At 52.6% G+C, this 17934-nt stretch overlaps 1 protein-coding gene across 11 annotated transcripts in view; it reads left to right on the forward strand.

Moving 5' to 3' along the window:
• Positions 1-17570, forward strand: part of Pla2g6 (phospholipase A2 group VI) — a 42442-nt gene extending 24872 nt beyond the window's left edge. For all 11 annotated transcript variants that reach the window (XM_021183740.2, XM_029469701.2, XM_021183741.3 and 8 more), the window contains 8 exons: positions 364-442; positions 4484-4647; positions 6204-6354; positions 14251-14387; positions 14679-14833; positions 16006-16173; positions 16604-16677; positions 16892-17570. In XM_021183740.2, the coding sequence (XP_021039399.1) occupies positions 364-442; positions 4484-4647; positions 6204-6354; positions 14251-14387; positions 14679-14833; positions 16006-16173; positions 16604-16677; positions 16892-17036 (1073 nt within the window). In that variant the 3' untranslated portion in view covers positions 17037-17570. The remainder of the gene's footprint in view (positions 1-363; positions 443-4483; positions 4648-6203; positions 6355-14250; positions 14388-14678; positions 14834-16005; positions 16174-16603; positions 16678-16891) is intronic.
• The last annotated feature ends 364 nt before the right edge of the window (positions 17571-17934 follow it).

The raw sequence follows: 17934 nt of genomic DNA on the forward strand, positions 1-17934 counted from the left end.
TGGTGGCTGTCAGCAGCATTGCTCTACAGACCATGGGACACAGCTGGGAGGTCAAGCCGGGTCCTAGGAAGGGGATCTGTGTGGGTCTGAGAGCTAGCAGGGGAAGGAGAGAGCCCGTCTCAAAGCAGTGGCCTCCCTCATCCCAGCACCCCTTTCTTAGCAGGCCTGGGACATCCTGGTTCAGGTTTATCCAGGGGCTGGAGGCAGATGGGGGAGGGGCAGGAAGTGTGGGTTCAGCCATGGGCAGAGCCCAGCCATGAGGAGATGCACCCCACGGTATGGCACAGCTCTGTTTCTCTAGAGACCCATGGGGCCTTGGGGAAGGAGCTGCCAGCCTTAGGATGCCCTGCCCTGTTCCCACAGAACTTCAGGATCTCATGCCCGTCTCCCGAGCTCGGAAGCCAGCGTTCATCCTGAGCTCCATGAGGGACGAGAAGCGGAGGTAAGTGGGGTGAGGTACAGACTGGTGTGTGAGACCTGAGGCATCCTCAGTGGGTTTGTCCCTCATCCCCACCTCCCGAGGCATCCTTAGCAGGCTTGTCCCTCATCCCCACCTCCTGAGTCATCCTCCTCACAGGCTTGTCCCTCATCCCTACCTCCTGAGGCATCCTCCTCACAGGCTTGTCCCTCATCCCCACTCCCGAGGCATCCTTAGCAGGCTCGTCCCTCATCCCCACCTCCTGAGGCACCTTAGCGGACTTCTCCCTCATCCGCACTCTGTGCTGAGAGCTCTTCTCCTAGCTGTACACAACCATGGTCGAGACCCAAGTCTTTGGAGCCTGTGACAGCTCCCTGGTGGCAGGTGATGTTCCCTCTGGAGGCCAGCACAGGGCCATGCAGCTGGGATGAGCTTGGGCTTCTGGTAGTGTGGCCCCATGATCTTTTCCTTAACTTTGCGGTTTGTAGGGAGAGAGAGATCTGCATCTGCTTCTCTCTGCTGCTGGGTTCCTTACCCGCCCTCCTCCCTCACAGTCACTGCTTCCCAGGTGGTGTAGGAGCAGAGTGATGGAGACTGCATCCTCTCATGGTCACCAGAGTCTACAGGACAAACACCCAGCCATACAGCCTGGACTCTGGGACCAACCGTTGCCTGCATTGAGAGAAAATGCTGAGATACACACGCGCACGCACACACACACACACACACACACACACACACACACATACATCTGTATTACTGTTTTGGTAAACCTCTTGCTCTGCCTCTGTTTTGGACACGGTGTTACAACTTTCACAAAGAAAATGAACAGAAGTCAGGAGATGTGCAGGTGTGGGTTTGTCTGGAAACCGGAGTTAGCAAAATTGGCAGAGAATCCTCTTCTGCTGCTAAGGGCTGCCCCCCCCCATGGTATTAATATTCCTATCGGGATCCTAATTCCTGGGCCCCAGAACCTTTGAACAGTTCCAAGGCTTGCTCTTGAGGTGCAGGCCCCAGTGGCCAGGACCAGGGCTGGCCATCTCCACAGCCTCCCTTTGTTGTCATGCACTGTTGTTCACTTTTGGTTCTCCTCTTGTTGGAGGCCTTCCTGGGAGGAGCAGTCTTCTCACTTAGCAGATTCCCAATCTGAGCCCCCAAAAGGTGAGGTGGCAAAGGGTGAGTTAGAGAGAAGGCTCCCCCCAGGCCTCTCAGGGGCGCACACTCACTGCAGGCCCAAAAAGAAGTCACTCCCATCACCAGCCACAGCTGCTGCTCCTGTGGCTCAGAAGCCCAGCTAGGAGGTGTCAGCCACTGGGACCACAGCCCCCTTATTTTCATGGTCACTGCTCACCTATGCCCTGGAGACACACCTACCCCTTTAGCATTCTGGCTCTTGCTTCCACGGTGCCTCCTGCAGCCATACACCATTTCATGTGTTTGTACATGTGCACGCACCTCCACAGAGGCCCAGGCAGAGGAGCTGTACCCCAGAGGAGAGGACTAGCCCCTGGCCAGAGGAGGACGAGGAGGTGAACTCTCCAGTAGGCAGGGTGTGTGTGCTGGGCCAGCGTCTGAGGAGTTAGGAGATCCTTGAAGGACCCACAGGGGAGTGTGAGCCTCAGTCTCTGGCTGACCTTGCTCTTGCCAGGCCCATCGCTGAGTCTTGCTTATTTCTTCAGCCCTTGTGGCCAGGGTTGCCCAGACTCCGATCATCTGTGCCACTGCCCCTGCTGCGCTCTGAGTTCACTGAGTAGCCATGTGCCTCGTTCAGAAGAGTCCTTCATTGGTCCTCCCTCTCACACCTGTTGGACATCCAGTGCCATGCAGAGCCGAGCTGCCCTGTCATGGAGCTTTGTCCAGAGGTGGAGCAGATGCTTGCCTCGGAGGGCAGCAGGCAAGGAAGCTTAGAGAAAAGGGAGTTTGTTTCATCTTACAATTCTAGGTTACAGTCCATCACTATGAGAGGTTGAGGCAGGAATTTCAAACTAGTCACATCGCATCCGCATTCAAGAGCCCAGAGAAATCCATGTACGCATGCTCACTCGCTCGCTCGCTCGCTTGTGCTTGGCTTGATTTTCCCACCTGTGTAGAGTTCAGGACCCCCAACCCCCACCCCCGGCCTAGGGAATGGCACTGCCCACAGAGGGCTGGCTTCCTCCTCCCCTACAGATTTGAGCAGCTACCCCAGTGTAGACAGTCTCACGTGGGGATCCTTCTCCAGTGGTTCTCAGTTGTGTCAAGAGAACACTTAAAGCCAAAAGTCACATCTGGCACTCTGGCGACTGGAAAAGGAGGGTCCTCTCACAAGACCAAAGACATAACAAAATCATAAAACTGAGGGGAGCTGGGAATGAGCTTAAAAGGAAGGGTTGAGCATAGACCACAAGTATCCCGAGGGCATGGCCATGAAGGCCTGACCCTTTGCATGTTCTGCCATCTTCAAGACTAGGCTGAGCCGGGCGTGGTGGCGCACGCCTTTAATCCAAGCACTCGGGAGGCAGAGGCAGGTGGATTTCTGAGTTCGAGGCCAGCCTGGTCTACAAAGTGAGCTACAGGACAGCCAGAGATATAAAAAGAAACCCTGTCTCGAAAAACCAAAAAAAAAAAAAAGACTAGGCTGGACTGGGCAGGCTCTAACAGGAATGTACAAACTTTTAACATTGAGTCATGGCATTGTCATCTACAGAGGTCATGCACAAGAACCACATGATGTATTCTAACAACAACAAAATCACACACATACTCACACGCACACACTCCTTATGCTTTAACTTGGTTTATGATTACATCCATAGAGGTTGGACAAGCCCCCTGGAGTGTGTTACTCAGAGGCCAAGCATGTAACTTTATACCATGCCCCTAACTTTCCAAGATAATAAGGACAACAGAGTAGCTTCCTCAGAGGGGCTCGGACCCATGAAGTGAGCTAATGCTAGCTACCCTTCTCCACAGACTTCCTTCCTCCCTATCCACATCCTTCCTTGATCTCTCTTGAGGAGTGGTCCCTGACCCTGCAGGAAGGAACCAGCCCTTCCTTCTCTTCCCCGTTTACTTCCAACAGACCTTGGGTCAGGCCTGCAGCTGACTTGCTGACCTGCTGTGGTCATAGAGCCCCTGACCCTGTTCCTCACCTCACTTGTGGCCTTGCTCCCTACCCTCTCCTCACCCCACTCCTCACCTCTCCTCACCCCACTCCTCACCCCTCTCCTCACCTCTCCTCACCCCTCTCCTCACCTCTCCTCACCCCTCTCCTCACCACACTCCTCACCTCTCCTCACCCCTCTCCTCACCCCTCTCCTCACCCCTCTCCTCACCCCTCTCCTCACCTCTCCTCACCCCTCTCCTCACCCCTCTCCTCACCCCTCTCCTCACCTCTCCTCACCCCTCTCCTCACCACACTCCTCACCTCTCCTCACCCCTCTCCTCACCCCTCTCCTCACCCCTCTCCTCACCCCTCTCCTCACCCCTCTCCTCACCTCTCCTCACCCCTCTCCTCACCATACTCCTCACCTCTCCTCACCTCTCCTCACCCCTCTCCTCACCCCACTCCTCACCTCTCCTCACCCTCTCCTCACCTCTCCTCACCCCTCCTCACCCCTCTCCTCACCTCTCTCCTCACCCCTCTTCTCACCTCTCCTCACCCCTCTCCTCACCCCACTCCTCACCTCTCCTCACCCTCTCCTCATCCCAGTCCTCACCTCTCCTCACCCCTCTCCTCACCTCTCCTCACCTCTCCTCACCCCAGTCCTCACCTCTCCTCACCCCTCCTCACCCCTCTCCTCTCCTCACCCCACTCCTCACCTCTCCTCACCCTCTCCTCACCCCAGTCCTCACCTCTCCTCACCCTCTCCTCACCCCACTCCTCTCCTCTCCTCACCTCTCCTCACCCTCTCCTTACCCCAGCCCCCATCCTTCCTTTCCCTTTGCACATCTGAAGCTGGCCTGCTAGTAGGCTCGGCGCAGGCTCCGTTGCTCTGTCCGTGTCTGCCTGCCGTGTGCAGCTCAGGGGACTTGGGCAGAGAGAGCCATTGTGACCCTCTTGGCCCATTGCTGTCCTCGCTGCAGTCACGACCACCTGCTCTGCCTGGATGGAGGGGGCGTGAAAGGCCTGGTCATTATCCAGCTTCTCATTGCCATCGAGAAGGCCTCGGGCGTGGCCACCAAGGACCTCTTCGACTGGGTGGCAGGAACCAGCACAGGGGGCATCCTGGCCCTGGCCATTCTGCACAGTGAGCACAGCCTCTGGGGCATGGTGGGGTTGGGCAGGGCTAGCCAACTGCCCTCCCATGGCAGAGGACAGAGCTGGTTTATAGGGTGTTATGGATCCATGGTCTTCATCTACCTCCTCGCACTCCTAAAAGGCCGTAACACAACCCTACTGGCTGCTGCCAGTAGAAACTCCTCTCATGGGTGGAATGGGCGTTTGTGGGGTAATGGGGCAGTCAGAGGCTGCCAGAGCCACAGACACTCCTGTGGGAGTCCCAGGCTGCCACCTCACAGGCACCGACCTGCTGCTTTTTGTGTAGCTTTGCAGATGTGCAAGCACTTGGTTAACTGAGGTTGCCATAGAGGGCCAGCGTTGCCATTCAGGTGGCCTGGCATCTCCTCTGGGGAGTGACTGAGCTATGTGTTGCTGGCTGTTTGGACATTCCTAGCATTGGGCTCAGCTGCATCCCGATAGGCCTTGTTCCTGCACTCCACCTCCCCAAATGGCACCCCTGCCTGATCCTGTGGTTTCTAAAGTATCTGCCAAAATCAGGACTCTGGTGATCCAGAGCCCTGGAGACACCAGAGGAGGGTGCCTCCCTCCACCCTCAGTGCAGACACCCTGAGAGCTCCTGGGCTCTGGGTCTGAGGATGCTAAGCTGAGGCATGGCTTCCAGAAAGCTCCTGGTGAGATAGTGGTACAGCCATCAGGGCATCTGTTGGGCCCTAGGATGAGGCCATGGGGTCAGTCTAGGGGCTTTCAAGAATATGGGCTCAGCCAGCCCATGGAGCTGTCCAGAGCCATTTTCTGTGGGGCTCTGGAAGAGTCTTCTACCATATTGAAAACTGCAGGGGCAGGGGTGGTCATTAGTGGTGGTTGACTGTCAAATGGTTCATTTGTGTGACGATTGTCACCCTAGTTGTGTAGGGTGAGCACACAGGAATCTGAGGGCCAGAGAGGATCACAATGAACATCAGATTAGAGCCAGGGCTGGGCTCGGAGAGTTGGCCCCACTCTCCCCTGATATCAGAGGCCCTGAGTCCCTTCCAGCCTCCTGTGACAGAACTACCTCAGGACCTGCTCTGCCCACAGGGTATAGGGTGTGCTTCCTGCAGAGTGGGCAGAGGTCCCTGACCGACTTCAGATTGGAAGAGCTGTGGCAGGAGAGGAAGGAGTTGCCCAGTGCAGCCATACACAGGCACAAGGCCTGCTTCAAGGGCCCTAGGGAACGTACACGATGGCTGGGCATCTCCTTCCCCATAGCCTGCCTGGCCTGTCGACGTAGAGGACAGTGCTGTTGTTCTTTTATGATGATGGGGAGCTAGGACCAGCCTTTGTACAACTTTATATCTTCAAGGCCCTTTTTAGAAGAGAATCCTGAAGGGGCTTTCTGCCTGTATGGGCAGGTTTCATAGAAGGGCCTGGAAGCCCTTCTATTAACCCTTTGGCAGATGGACCCTTCCTCCACCATCTCCTGTGAGTGCTTGCCTGTGCTTTCTGAAGCTGTAGGGACTTAGCATGGTATACTGGGGCCTGCACGTCATCCTGGGGCCGCTCCAGCTCCGCGTCTCTTCCCAGGTAAATCCATGGCCTATATGCGTGGCGTGTACTTCCGTATGAAGGACGAGGTGTTTCGGGGCTCACGGCCCTATGAGTCTGGGCCCCTGGAGGAGTTCCTGAAGCGGGAGTTTGGGGAGCACACCAAGATGACAGATGTCAAAAAACCCAAGTAAGCCATACTCTCTCCTCCTGCTCTGCCCAAGTCTGGGGAGCAGGACAGCAGCTCATCCCATGTAGGTGAGGGGCTCCTCCTGAGAACATGAGGAGACTGTCTGCATGCGTGGGGAGGAGGGGACTGGGAGAGCCGGAGCCTGGAGCTTCCTGGAGAAAGTGGGGCTCCTTTCTCCAAGTCAGATGGGCAGCTTTGGCAGGCCTAATAACCTCTTGCCTTTGGTGGGGTATTGTCATGGTGGTTTACAGACTTGTACTCATGGACACCATGGGACTAAAGTAGCAGGAAGAATGGCGGGGGCGAGGGGAGAGCAGTACCCAAGAGAGTTGTCCAGGATGAAGCAGTGTTCCAGCCTGCAGTTGGGGCTAGAAAAGGGGTGTGACTCAGAGGATGGGACCTTGGTCATATGCTAAGAACCACTGAGGCTGGAGGATAGAGCAAGACGGACCACTACCAAACAAACTTACAGGAAACAGAAAAAAACCCTTTTTATAGTAATCTTAAATGTAAATGTCCCCAAATCATCTCTGAAATCATACAGACTGATAGATGGATCCAAAAACAAGGACCAGCCAGGTAGAGAACCAAGGTCCAAATTTCTACCATGTACTGGTTCTTAGGCTTAGCCCTTTGTGTTTGTAATTCCTGGCTCATTCAGTTAATTGGGCTGTGAGCACATAGTCCTCCTATGCACCGTGTAAGAGCGGTGCATGTGCTGGCCCGGCTCCAGCCAATAGCTGGCCTAGCCTAACACTGCTGTATAGCATGGTCTGCTCTATGCTGTGGCCAGAATCAGGCATCTCTGCTAGACCAGGTCTGCAGTGACCTGAAGACACATTTTAATCTGTTTTAAGTTTAGGAAACCTATCATTTTGTTTGTTTGTGTTTTGTTTTGTTTTGTTTTGTTTTCGAGACCAGGCTGGCCTCGAACTCAGAAATCCGCCTGCCTCTGCCTCCCGAGTGCTGGGATTAAAGGTGTGGGCCACCACGCCTGGCTAGAAGACCTATCTTAAATAAGAGAGTAGAACATTGATCTCCACTATTATTATCTCAGGACCTATGTGCTCTTTTTATGTCTTTTTAAAAATATTTATTTATTTATTATATGTAAGTACACTGTAGTGTGTCTTCAGACACTACAGAAGAGAGCATCAGATTTCGTTATGGTTGGTTGTGAGCCACCATGTGGTTGCTGGGATTTGAACTCAAGACCTTTGGAAGAGCAGTCGGCGCTCTTTAGCCCCTCTTTTTATGTCTTTTAACATTTGTTTTATGCAACTGGGGGCTCTAGTATTTGACCCATAAGAACTAACAATTGTACCTTCCTCTTATTAATATGTAGTATCTCTTCTTATCACTTCTAATTAGTTCCGGTTTGATTTCCTTTGTTGATAGAAGGGTAACCACCCGTGCTGATTTACACATCCGTTTTCTCAGTAATGTGTTTCCCTTTTTTTTTTTTTTTTTTTTTTTTTGGTTTTTTGAGACAGGGTTTCTCTGTGTAGTCCTGGCTGATCCTGGAACTCACTCTGTAGACCAGGCTGGCCTCGAACTCAGAAATCCACCTGCCTCTGCCTCCCGAGTGCTGGGATTAAAGGCGTGCGCCACCACGCCCAGCTACTGTTGTTTTTTTTTTTTTTTTTTTGGGTGTTTCCCATTTTTTGATATTAAGTTTTGGAGTATTTTTACTGGCTAAGTTGCTTTCTTAGTGACTACATATAGTTGGTTCTTGTTTTGGTTTGGTTTGGTTTGTTTCCTGAGATAGGGCAGTCCTAGAACTCACTCTGTAGACCAGGCGGGCCTCAAACACAGAGTTCTAACTGCCCCTGACTCCCAAGTGTTGGGATTAAAGGTGTGCCACTACACCTGGCTGGTCTTTGTTTTTTGATCTAGTCCATCGGTCTGTATGATTTCAGTGATGTTTTGGGGCCACTTAATGTTTCAGGTCACTATAGGAAGGGGTTTTGCTGTTTCCTGTAAGTTTGTTTGTTGGTGCTCTGTCTTTCTGGATTACTGATGTTTCTTCTCCTTCCCTGTGTCAGTCTGAGGGTCCGCTGAGTTGCTCTGCTGGACACAGCTGTTTCTTTCCCAAGTCGGGTGTGTTAATCTGTAATGAGGCCACCTTTCGTCTTCCTCTAAATTCACGAGCAAGATGAGGACGTCCCATCTCCTGTCCTCTCTCCTTTCCCCTCTCCTACAGCAACTAGACAAGAGAACAACATAAAAGGAAAAACAATAGGAAGGGAAGAAGTCACACTCTCCCTATTTACAGACAACACAATTCTTTACTTAAAAGCCCCCTCTGAGTCTACTGGAAAGAGAACTCTTGGACCCAATAAACACAGTAATGGTGCAAGATACAAAATCAATTTAAAAATAGTAGCCTTTATTTATATGAACAATGTGATCTCAGAGAAAGAAATTAGGAGAAATGTTCTAACCAGAATAACTCCAAAAAAATCAAGTATTTAGGAATATATCTAATCAAAGATGTGAAAGATGCTTACAATGAAAATTTAAAGATACTGAAAAAGGAAAGCACAGAAGATTCTAGGTGGGAGAAAGACATCCCATACTCTTGGACTGGGGGACCTCATTTGTGAAAATGTCCAAACTACCAAACTTAACTTATAAACTTAATGCAACCTCTCAGAAGTCCAGTGTCATACTCAACAGGTTTAGAAAGACAACATGAGAATTTGTATGGAGTCACAGAAGACCACGGATAGTCACAGCAGTTGCAGGGAATGAGGACCCTACTGGAGGTTGGACAGTGCCTGAAATTGTGCTATGGAGCCACAGTGACAAAGGCAGCCTGGTGTGCTGTAAAAGTAAGCAGGAAGACCAGTGGAGCAGAATAGAGGACCCAGAAATAAACAGCACGCTATTTAATTTTTGACAAAAGTGGCAAAAACATATATTGGGGGGAAAGAGCCTGTCAATGCATGCTACTGGGGAAAGTGGCTATTCACCTGCAGGATGGAATTAGATTCTTTCATCTTGTACAAAAGTCCACCCAAGGTGGGCCAAGTACCTCCACTTAAAACTTGAAATACTGAATCTTCTGGCAATAAACACGGGATACCCTTCAAGATACTGGGGTGAGTGAGAACTTTCTGAATAGAATACCAACAGCACAGGGATTAGCCCCAAGTGTCAGCAGATGGGACTGCAGGAAAATACAGTTTCCGTACAGCTGGGAAGATGATGTGGAGAGCAGCCAGTCCGCAGGATGGAAGAGAACCTTTACCGCTGTCCTAGCTTCTCATCTGTGGTGAGGAGACACAGTGACCAAGGCAACTTACAAAAGAAAGCATTTGATGTCTGTATAGTTGGAGAGAGTGCAGTCCATGACCGTCTTGGCAGAAAGCACAGTGGCAGGCAGGCAGGCAGGCAGGCATGGTGCTAGAGCAGTAGCTGAGAGCTGACTTTGACCCCTGACCTTCCAGTGCTGAGATTTCAGGCCTGCAGGATTTTGAAGCTTTGAGGTGCTGGGAGTTGAAGTAGATCTTCGGGTACATGAGGCAAGCACTCTACTGACTGAACTACACACCCTGCCATTTTTTCTGTATTTTAAAGCCATCTTTAAAAAACAAAAAGCAAAACATCTGCACAGGACTAATATTTCTAAAAATTTGAGATGATCTAGTGTGACAAAGCATGCTTGGAAACCCTGACTTTAGAAGCCCTGAGGTTAGTGTTTGTTGATTCTCTTGAAGACTCCCACTGTGGCCCATTTGAGGCTACCAACAGTTTGACCAGCTTGCAAAATCTGACAGTTTGGTTTTTGTAAAGGAGATTAATTTTTCTTATTTTAGTATGTGTGTTGCTGCACCACTGAGTGAGCACAGGAGTCCCAGCATGCACTGCAGCTACAGCATCTCCTGGAGCCAGAGTTCTGCAATGTGAGCTCTCAACATGGGGTGCAGGGAACCCGTCAGGTCCTCCACAAGAACAGCAAATGCTTATAACCACTAAGCTGGCTCTCCAGCCCTAATCTTTTATTTTTATTTTTTATTTTTTTGGTTTTTCGAGACAGGGTTTCTCTGTATAGCCCTGGCTGTCCTGGAACTCACTCTGTAGACCAGGCTGGCCTCGAACTCAGAAATCCACCTGCCTCCCAAATGCTGGGATTAAAGGCGTGCGCCACCACTGCCCAGCATTCCAGCTGTAATTTAAAGTAGTTCTTCTAAGTCATCACGAGCAGACTATCCAGCCCACCACAGTGTGTGCACATATGTATGTGTGTACATGTCTGTGTATGCATGTGTGTGCACATGTGTGTGTTCATGTGTATGTGTATAAATGCGTCTATATATGCACATATATGTGTGCCTGTGTGTACTTGAATGTATACATGTATGTATGTGTGTGCCTGTGTGTATATACACATGTGTACCGTTTCCTTGCATTCCATTCCATGCAGAGACGGAAGTCCTCTCAGACCTCCATCCCTGATCATTTCTTCAGCTTGGAGGACAGTCTCTGGATTTTGTTAGGGAGCTCTGCTGATGGTAAATCTCCCACCAGAAAAATCGTTTAGAAGTAAGTTTGCTTCACATCTTCATCTGAGAAGAGTTTTATTTTACTCTTAATCTTTCTGGCTATCAAATTCTAATGTGGTGATTTTCTCGGAACATGTGACACCACGTGGCTGCCTGGTAGCGTGTGCTGTCGCGTCCTAATTCCAGGTCTGTAACCGGCCTCTTCTGTCTAGACTGTGCTTGTCTGCTTGCTGTTGCTGCTCAGCCTCAGAATGCAACATGCGCAGTCATGGATTCTTCCCCTGCCAGTGTGTGTGCCAGCGTCTTCTTTGGTCCTGAGTCATCTCTGGCTTTCCTCTCTGCTAATCCATCCCCCACCCCACCCCACCCCACCCCACCATGCGTGTTTCCTCCGTACATGAAGTTAAACCCATACTTGCCTCCTCCAGATCTTTTAACTTCTCTTGCATTTTCTCTTTTTCAGTTTTTAATATTGATTTCATTGAGAGGGAGAGAACACTGAGAGGGTCAGAGGATCTTTTTAGGGTTTGTTTCCACTCTGTAGACCAGGCTGGCCTCGACTCAGAGATCTGCCTGCCTCTGCCTCCCGAGAGCTGGAATTAAAGGCGTGCACCACTGTGGCTGGCTTTTCTCTGTGTTGCAGTCTGAATAATTTCTTACCTGTTTTCCAGACTACTAATTCACACTGTTGCTTTGTTATTTAACCTATATGTTAATTTACAAAACAAACAAACAAACTCATATATGTGTACATATGGTAGTGTATATTTACTCCCCAGAAACACTCTTTGGTCCTTGAGGTCCTTCCATATAAACTCCTGTCCCCTGGAAACTCTAGTCACTGCTCAGAGGGAGAGCACTTGTGTAGCTCCCAGCATCGTAAACACACACACACACACACACACAAGTGTGAGCATGCACACCACACCCTGTACACGTGCTCTGGCTTGTGTCACTGAACTCCAGTCCCAGCCCTTGAGGTGGCCCCTCCTGTAAACCTCTCCCTTTTTATATGTTAATTGCATCTGCTGCTTGTCATAGTGGAATCTTTGACACTCAGAATGGCTGCCCTTCCTGCAGAGGGCTCTGTGCCTCCATCCCCAGCACTTTCTCCCTAAATAGTTGCCAGGAAAACTTCAGGACTTTCTCCAGATGATGTGGACACGGTGGGCCATCCAGCAGGGCTGTACATCTTCAGGGTCCTTTCCTTTCTTGTTCTACCCCAGGCCTCTGCTCCCTGTAACCTCCAGGGGTGAGGAAGGTGCAGGTTGGGCCTGGGAAGATGGCTCAGGAGTTAAGAGCATTACCTGGCCTTGTGGAGGACCCAGATATGATTCCCAGAACCCACAGCAGCTCCCAACCATGTATAACAGCAGTCCCTGCAATCTGATGCCCTCTTACTCTCTGCAGACACTGCCAAGTTTTTAAACAAAGGGGCATGTTTGTGTCTGGCCTGTTTCTATCCTGAGAGTGTTAGCCCTTGGAGCCCCAGTATGGAAAGAGCCTCCCATTGGATCCTCATCTTTGGTGGATATCCTGTCCTGTCAGGTGGCCCATGCTCTTAAACAATATTTACGTTTTCATTGTGGATGTGGATGTGTACCCATGTGTGTGGGTGCTCTCAGAGAGCAGAAGAAGCCATGCATTCCCTGGTGCTGGAGCTACAGGCAATTATGAGTCGTCTCAATGGGGTCCTCTGTAAAAGCAGGACACACTTAACCACTGAGCCGTCTTTTCAGCTTTTAAGTTTTTAACAGTGAGCTGTAGTGTTCTTCATGTAATTTTTTGTTGTTGTTGTTGTTTTTTCGAGACAGGGTTTCTCTGTATAGCCCTGGCTGTCCTGGAACTCACTCTGTAGACCAGGCTAACCTCGAACTCAGAAATCCACCTGCCTCTGCCTCCCGAGTGCTGGGATTAAAGGCATGCGCCACCACGCCCGGCTTTCTTCATGTAATTTTAAGTCTGAAATAATGGCATTTTTAACTTTGACAATCAACAAAGCTCAACATCAGTGATGAAGGCTATTGAGAGGGCTCAGAAGCATCGTGGCGCATGCCTTTAATCCCAGCACTCAAGAGGCAGAGGCTGGCAGATCTCTGAGTTCCAGGAGACAGCCTGGTCTACAGAATGAGTTCCAGGACAGCCTGGTCTACAGAATGAGCTCCAGGACAGCCTGGTCTACAGAATGAGCTCCAGGACAGCCAGGGCTACACAGAGAAACCTTGTCTCAAAAAAACAAAACAACATCAACAAGGGTCTGGGGGATGACCCAGTGGTTAGAGCACTCGCCGGTCTTCCAGAGGACCCAGGTCCTCATCATTGGCTGACATGTGCATCGGGCTGCTGTTCCAGTTAGAACTAGCCGCACAGGGTGGCTAGCTGATGCTCACAGTAATCAGAGCTGTGCAAGGATCTGAACACACACTAATTCTCAAGGCTCTGTGCTCAGGCTCTTTGTGTCACCGGATTAGGAGGGACCTTCTTTATGTTGTTATTTTGTGTATGTGAGTGTTTTCTGCATGTATGTCTGGGCATACATATAGACCTGGTGCCTGCAGAGGCCAGAAGAGGGCACCAGATTTTCTGGGACTACAATTACAGATGATTCTGAGCCATCATCTGGGTTCTGAAAATTGAACTCGGGTCCTCTGAAAGAACAGGACATTTCTAGACTTCTGAGCCTTCTCTGGGGCATTGGTGTGTGTGTGTGTGTGTGCATGCGTGCGTGCGTGCGTGCGCATGTGACTTTTTAATGGGCTCTTGAAAGGGTAGAAAGGAAGGTGTCAAAGGTCACAGTGGGCAGCGCACCCCGACCCCAGCCCCAGCCCCCGTGTGCTGGAGCTGCAGCCTGCCCACGGCTCCCAGGGACAGGGTTGGTCTCCACTTAGGTGAGTAGTCAGACCAAGTGTTTTCTTTCTAAATAATGCAGCATCCTGAAGGCACTGCCCCCAATCTTACTTTCCCTTACAAACCCTGCTTCTTGGCACTCAGGCCCCCCAGTAAGTGCCACCTCAGTTTTTCTTCGGTGGCATGGCACCCTCAGAGTAAGGTGCCACAGCCTTCTAGCAGCTGCCTTGCTGCTGGGCAGTAATGTTTTCCCAGCCATGGATGTTAATAAAGGGTGCTGCCATCTGTGGCTCTGTGCAGCCTGGCTCTTGCCCTGGTAACCTCCTGGGCTGAGTTTCCAGAATGGGGTTATAGGATAGAAGGGAACGTCTGTCAGTAGATAGGACAGAGTTGGCCAACTTCCCTTCAGGGAGCTGCCCGGGTCTATGGAGGTGCCTGGGTGAGGCCAGCCAGGAGGAGCCCATTTAAAACAGGGCCTAGGGCATGAGCCTGCGGAACACATGATGGGTGGTGGACCAGCTCTCCCCGCTTGCTCCTACAGGGTGATGCTGACAGGGACACTGTCTGACCGGCAGCCAGCAGAGCTCCACCTCTTCCGGAATTACGATGCTCCCGAAGCCGTTCGTGAGCCCCGCTGCAACCAAAGCATTAACCTGAAGCCACCGACTCAGCCTGCAGGTCAGAGGCGAGCACGCGTGCCGGTGGGGAGGCTGGCGGAAGTTGTGGGGATGGAGAGTCACAGACAGGGCACGGGATGCCCTCCCCGCCCATGTCACTGCCCAGGCCTCAGGCGGCTAAGGACAGGTGTCATTGAAGCCTGTCCACAGTGACACACCACCTTTCGTCAGGATAGCAAGACCCAGCAGCAAGGCCTTGTGGGTCCTGACTCCCCTTCTTCCTGTGCTCTCTTACCCAGCCTGAGATCTGAAGGGATAGGCCTTATGTCATTGTCCCCTTCCCCACCCCTAGACCAGCTGGTATGGCGTGCAGCCCGGAGCAGTGGGGCAGCCCCAACCTATTTCCGGCCCAATGGACGCTTCCTGGATGGAGGGCTGCTGGCCAACAACCCCACACTGGATGCCATGACTGAAATCCATGAGTACAATCAGGACATGATCCGCAAGGTGAGGGCCTTCTCAGGTCACGGCCTGGACATGACCACACACTGCGGATGAGAACCGTTTTGGTGTGTGCCCTCACCTATTCAACACTCAGCCGGAGTCACATCTCCTGAGGGGTCTATCTGATGGGCAGAGTCCATGCTAGGAGGATTTTGAGGCCCCGTGCATGCTGAGTACAGAGAAGTCTGAGATAAGTGGCCAGCAGCTGCTGTTAGTACAGGCTGCGTACCTGATGCTACCCAGCCGGGACACACCCTTGCCCCGCAGAGCTTATTTCCTACTTGAAGACTCTATACACACAACAGTCCTGGGCGTGTCAGCTCTGGGAGTGCACCCTGCGGAGGCAGGAGGAGGAGAGTCTGTGTGAAAGGGTTGAGAACTGGGGAAGGGCTCCTGAGTTTGGAACTATCCTGAGGCCTCTGGGTGCAAGGCAGTGCAGAGGCAGGGAGTCAAGGACAGGCAGTGGCCCTCACCAAGTCGTCAGAGCAGGGTGACAAGGCCCATGTGCCAAGGGAGGTGATCTGACCCTGCCTTAGCTTTCCAATCTTCAGCTAGTGACAGTGCTTGTCTTGATGCCCTGAGGACGCAGGGGGCTGTTGCCTGTGCCATACTTGGAAGGCATCTGTCTAGGTGTGCATTGCTGGCTTCCACAGTCATGGAAGTCCCAGTCCAGCCATGGGGAACCGAGATGCACCTTTGGTAGGTAGGGTGGGCATCCTGAAGGAGTTCTGGCAGCCTCAGACATGTCCAGTCTAAGTGGGAGCCTGTTAAGGATGAGGAACTGGGGTCCCCAAGTGGGGGCGAATCCCATCAAGCTCACCCAGCAAATCGGCAGCAGAGCTGGTCTAAGGCCACCCTAGTCAGCTCGGCCTCAGCACCTAGTCCCTGCCGCGTGGCCCGGCAGGCCTCCTCTGTCCCGGGAAGTGGTTGGGATGCCCACGCCAGCTCCCACAGGGAGGGAGCGAGCAGCTGCAGGGCCTGGCCAGGATGGAACCTGGGGCTGCTCCTGCGGCTGCTCCTGCTGCTCCTGCTGCTCCTGCTGCTCCTGCTGCTCCTGCTCCCGCTCCAGGGCCTTGTCTGTCCCTCACAGCCCTGCGCCCAGCCTCAGCCCCGTTCTGACTCCTATCCCTACCTGTGGGAAGTCCTCTCTGACCGCCCTTTCTTGCTCATCCCAGGGCCAGGGCAACAAGGTGAAGAAACTCTCCATAGTCGTTTCTCTGGGGACAGGAAAATCCCCTCAAGTGCCGGTAACCTGTGTAGATGTCTTTCGTCCCAGCAACCCTTGGGAACTGGCCAAGACTGTTTTTGGAGCCAAGGAACTGGGCAAGATGGTCGTGGACTGTGTGAGTTGGAATTCTTCCCCGGGGCCTCCACTACTGGCCAAGGCCCCCACACACGCCATGTACACCCCCGTCAGCCAGCTTTGGGAGACAGTCCAGCCTCGGTCTCCGGGATGACAGATCCTACAGTGGAACCCAAGTGCGGGTTCCGAGTGTTCTTTGACCGCAGATTCCTTACTGCATGCAGCTATATAAAAGGCCAGAATGCAGATGGACAAAATCTAGAAGAGGGAGGGAGGGGCGGCCTCTGTCACAGCCCTAACTCAGCTACTCAGTGATCCTAGATGGACTCTGCACAGCTAGGCCAGCCACTGGGGCCCAGAAAGGGTGACTTACACAAAGTCACTCTGCTAATGAATGCCTAGGATCCAGAGCCCAGAGCTGTGGGTAGTAGGGCATTGTGGCCTGGTCTTACTGAGACTGTTTCCACCAGTGTACAGATCCAGATGGGCGGGCTGTGGATCGGGCCCGGGCCTGGTGCGAGATGGTCGGCATCCAGTACTTCAGGTAAGGTTCAGGGCTCGCCTGACTCTACCCAGGTGAGACCCACCAAACCACATGTCACCAACAGAGGTCCGTGCCCCACCATGACCCGATGAGACTCATGGACACACACCTGCCAGCCATTGATGTGGTCTTCCGTTCCCCAGCCCAAACTCCTGTTCACATCCAGGCTGGTGTGGCTAATTCTGGGTGACCCTCTGCTCCTTTCTCCCAACAGACTGAACCCCCAGCTAGGGTCCGACATCATGCTGGACGAGGTCAGTGACGCAGTGCTGGTCAAAGCCCTCTGGGAGACCGAGGTCTACATCTATGAGCACCGGGAGGAGTTCCAGAAGCTCGTCCAGCTACTGCTGTCGCCCTGAGCTCCCGGGGCCTGCCGACAGGAGCGCACCAGGCCACCCAGCACACTGAGGGCCAAGCTGGGCCTGGCAGCTCCATGTCCATCTGACGCTAGGGCTCGGAGCACAAACTGGTTCCCACGAGGCACCTCTCCTGGTCCATCTGCACTTTACTACTCGAGGCTGAAAGCCCAGAGTCCCCCTCAGCCCCTTTCCTGACTATGAAGGACAACTGACTCCATCAAGGACCCCACATATCAGAGATCAACACTACGGTGCCAGTGGGCCCAGGCTTCCTGGCCACTGCTGCCCACCCCCTGATGTCAGGGACTAGAGAAAAGGGGTTCCACCCTGTCCTCAGGTGGAATCCAGGCTAATGACATCCAGCGCCATTCGACTTTGCCCCTCACACCTGCCAGCCTCTCCACCCTGCCGCCACCACACTGGGAGCCCTCCTAGCTCCCAAAGGTCAGCCCTGTGCACGTGCTCTTCTCTGGAAGGAGAGTGGGGAGGGGCTCAGGGCCACCTCAACTGTGAAATAAACGGGTTTACGCTCAAGCTCATTGTGCAGTGTGTGTCATTGTGTGAATGCGCTCTGTCCCCAACCCTGCTCCCGCAGACATGGCCTGATGATATAACAAGCCAATAGAGAAGCAGAGTTAGTGCCAGGTCTGTCTGCCCAGGGAGATCTAGGGGGCCCCTGGAGCTGGGCAGTGAGAGACGAGGCCACACTCCTGCCCCAAGTCTGGGGGACGCATGCTCACGTCATCCTCACTGCCATCTGCAGCAACGACTCAGTGGTCAGGTACTTGCCCAGCATGCGTGAGGTCCAGGGTTCCGTTCCTAGCACAGGGAGGGCTGGGAGGGAGCTAGGTGGACAGGGCCCCCTTCAAGGTGTCGGGTCCCAAGCAGAGATGAGGCC

Source organism: Mus caroli, unplaced genomic scaffold, assembly GCF_978045245.1.
Source record: "Mus caroli unplaced genomic scaffold, Mus_caroli_1 scaffold_16, whole genome shotgun sequence".
NCBI classification, from domain to species: Eukaryota; Metazoa; Chordata; class Mammalia; order Rodentia; family Muridae; genus Mus; species Mus caroli.